This window comes from Propithecus coquereli, unplaced genomic scaffold (genome assembly GCF_000956105.1).
Source record: "Propithecus coquereli isolate 6110/MARCELLA unplaced genomic scaffold, Pcoq_1.0 Scaffold349, whole genome shotgun sequence".
Classification (NCBI taxonomy): Eukaryota; Metazoa; Chordata; class Mammalia; order Primates; family Indriidae; genus Propithecus; species Propithecus coquereli.
In genome coordinates, this window is record NW_012149163.1 from 1,136,784 (window position 1) to 1,139,027 (window position 2,244).

Here is a 2,244-nt window from a genome sequence, read left to right on the forward strand (position 1 = left end):
AAGTATGCTTTTTATTAATATATTTTTAAATGGTCATAAAACAAAAGCAAAACAAGCCAAAGAGGAGCATGCAACAAAGGCCATATGTGTCCCGCAGAGTTTAAAATATTTATTCTCCGGCCCTTTGCAGAAAACTTCAATCAGCAAACTGTTTTCACCCTAAATCGAAAACGTATTCCCAAGAGACCCAGATCACGAATAACATTTTGTTCTTTTGCTTTCTTTTAGATAGTAGATTTCTGTGCTGATACCATAATGTCTCCCCCTCCTTTGTCCCCTCTAAAGAAGTACAGCCCCTCGGACCCCGCTTTCGCCTACGCGCAGCTGACCCGCGACGAGCTGATCCAGCTGGTCCTGAAGCAGAAGGAGACCATAGGCAAGAAGGAGCTCCAGGTCCGCGAGCTGGAGGACTACATCGACAACCTGCTGGTCAGGGTCATGGAGGAGACCCCCAACATCCTCCGCATTCCCGCCCAGGTCGGCAAAAAGGCAGGAAAGATGTAAATCGCCGGAACGAAACAGAGACGTTTTTGTGAGTTTGTTTCCGCCTGATCCCGAGGTCAAGCCTGTGGCCGAGACCCAGCCGGCAGGCTCTGAGTCACCGTCTCCCTCGGCGTCATCTGGCCAGAGTCGATCCTGCCCACTGAAGTCAGGTTAATGATTACAACGAATCTCTCACTGTACGTTCCCACGGCTGTATTTCTAAATGCCGCTGTGCCTTTAACTGGGTTGTAAATATTTTATGCCCGCCAGAGACGTGGTCATCGGATCCGATCCTGAGCCCGAGATCGGGGTGGCACAGGGGGTATTAATGTGTTTGAACACTAGGGTTTTCTTTCTTTCTTGTTGAGACTTTTTTTCAATACGTATCCTCCGGTTATTAAAGCTTCGGGTGAAAGGAGAAGATGACCACGCAGTCGGTGCTGCGTGACACATACCTTCTTGGCCTTTGGGTAGCTCAGGTGTACTTTTGGCTGCAGACGCTAAATTTTGATACCGTGTAAACCTACCCAGCTTCTCGGACTTGGGTCTTGTTTTTTGTTTTTGATGGGAACAGAGGCATTTAGGGAAAACCTCTGGGTGTGCCTTCCAGATTTTGAGCAAGCTGCCTTTTCTAAATGTGAACTTCTATTCTCGACCCTTAAAATGTGCTCTTTAGATCCATGGGACCATTCTGCTGGAGATACGAAAGTAGAATACAGGAATTAGGAGAATTACTCCTTACCCAATACGGGGAAGTCGGTCACAGTCCCTCCCTTGGTGGCAGCCGGGTTCCTGCTGGCTCGACTGGCCTGTTCAGTGCCTTGGTGGGGGATGGGGTGATCCCAGCACCCACTGCCCTCTGCTACAGAGTGACGTCAGTGGGATTCCTTTGGCCATCCCCCCTCCCCCGCTGTGCCTTTGCTCTGCTGGTTTCCTTGGCAGCACTTCCTGGGGAGAGCCAGGGTCCACCAAGTCCTCAAGATGAAGAAGCCCCTTCATTGTGCAGGGGACAGGGGACCACAGTCTTGGACCACGAAGGGCTTCAACTGTGTTCCTGTGTCTCCCCTTTGAATACCTCCCGCCCCTGCCCAAAAAGAAACCCAAGTTACTTCTGGGATACTGGGGAAGTTGTAGTGAGGGGCTTAATGTAGTTAATAAAATTTAAAAGCCGGTAGAAAGAAGAAGTGCCACAGCCTTTAAACTGTTGTTTCTTTTTCCTTTTCCTTCGCGAATACACTCACAGGCATTTTACCTCCTTGTAAAATTGTGAAGAGCAAGAAGGTGATACTTATTTTTTCCATTGCTGTATTTTCAAAACCAGATTAGTAGACATGTACTTTTTAAAGTAGGGTACTTGACCCCTTCTTAACTAAAAGCACCAGTTCAGATTCTTTGGGTAAATTCACTGTTACTCACGTAATATTGGAACTGGAATACTTCTGTATTGCTCATTTCTCCTCCTGGTTGCGATAGAATCTTAGCAAATCTTGTGATCCCTCCTAGGGGAAGACTGTCCCGGGCCCATGGCATGGGCAGGGGTTGAGATGATGGCATGATGAATTGGGACTGTCCTCTGTGCATGTTCTTGTTATATCGAGGGTAAGAGGCAAGATTATCGGCAGCAGAATCCCTTCTCAGGATTCTGTCTGCTGCAGCATTGGTCACATTGGAGCACTTTAATCTGAAGGATGATACTGTAACCTGATTTATCTAATTAGCTTTTAATTATCTACAGCTATTTTATTTTATTTAATTCCTCCT

At 47.2% G+C, this 2,244-nt stretch overlaps 1 protein-coding gene across 2 annotated transcripts in view; it reads left to right on the forward strand.

Moving 5' to 3' along the window:
* The window catches only part of RAB11FIP1 (RAB11 family interacting protein 1 (class I)), a 32,368-nt gene extending 30,144 nt beyond the window's left edge, over positions 1 to 2,224 (forward strand). For both annotated transcript variants that reach the window (XM_012651121.1, XM_012651122.1), the window contains one exon: positions 286 to 2,224. In XM_012651121.1, coding sequence (XP_012506575.1) covers positions 286 to 504 — 219 coding nt within the window. In that variant the 3' untranslated portion in view covers positions 505 to 2,224. The remainder of the gene's footprint in view (positions 1 to 285) is intronic.
* The last annotated feature ends 20 nt before the right edge of the window (positions 2,225 to 2,244 follow it).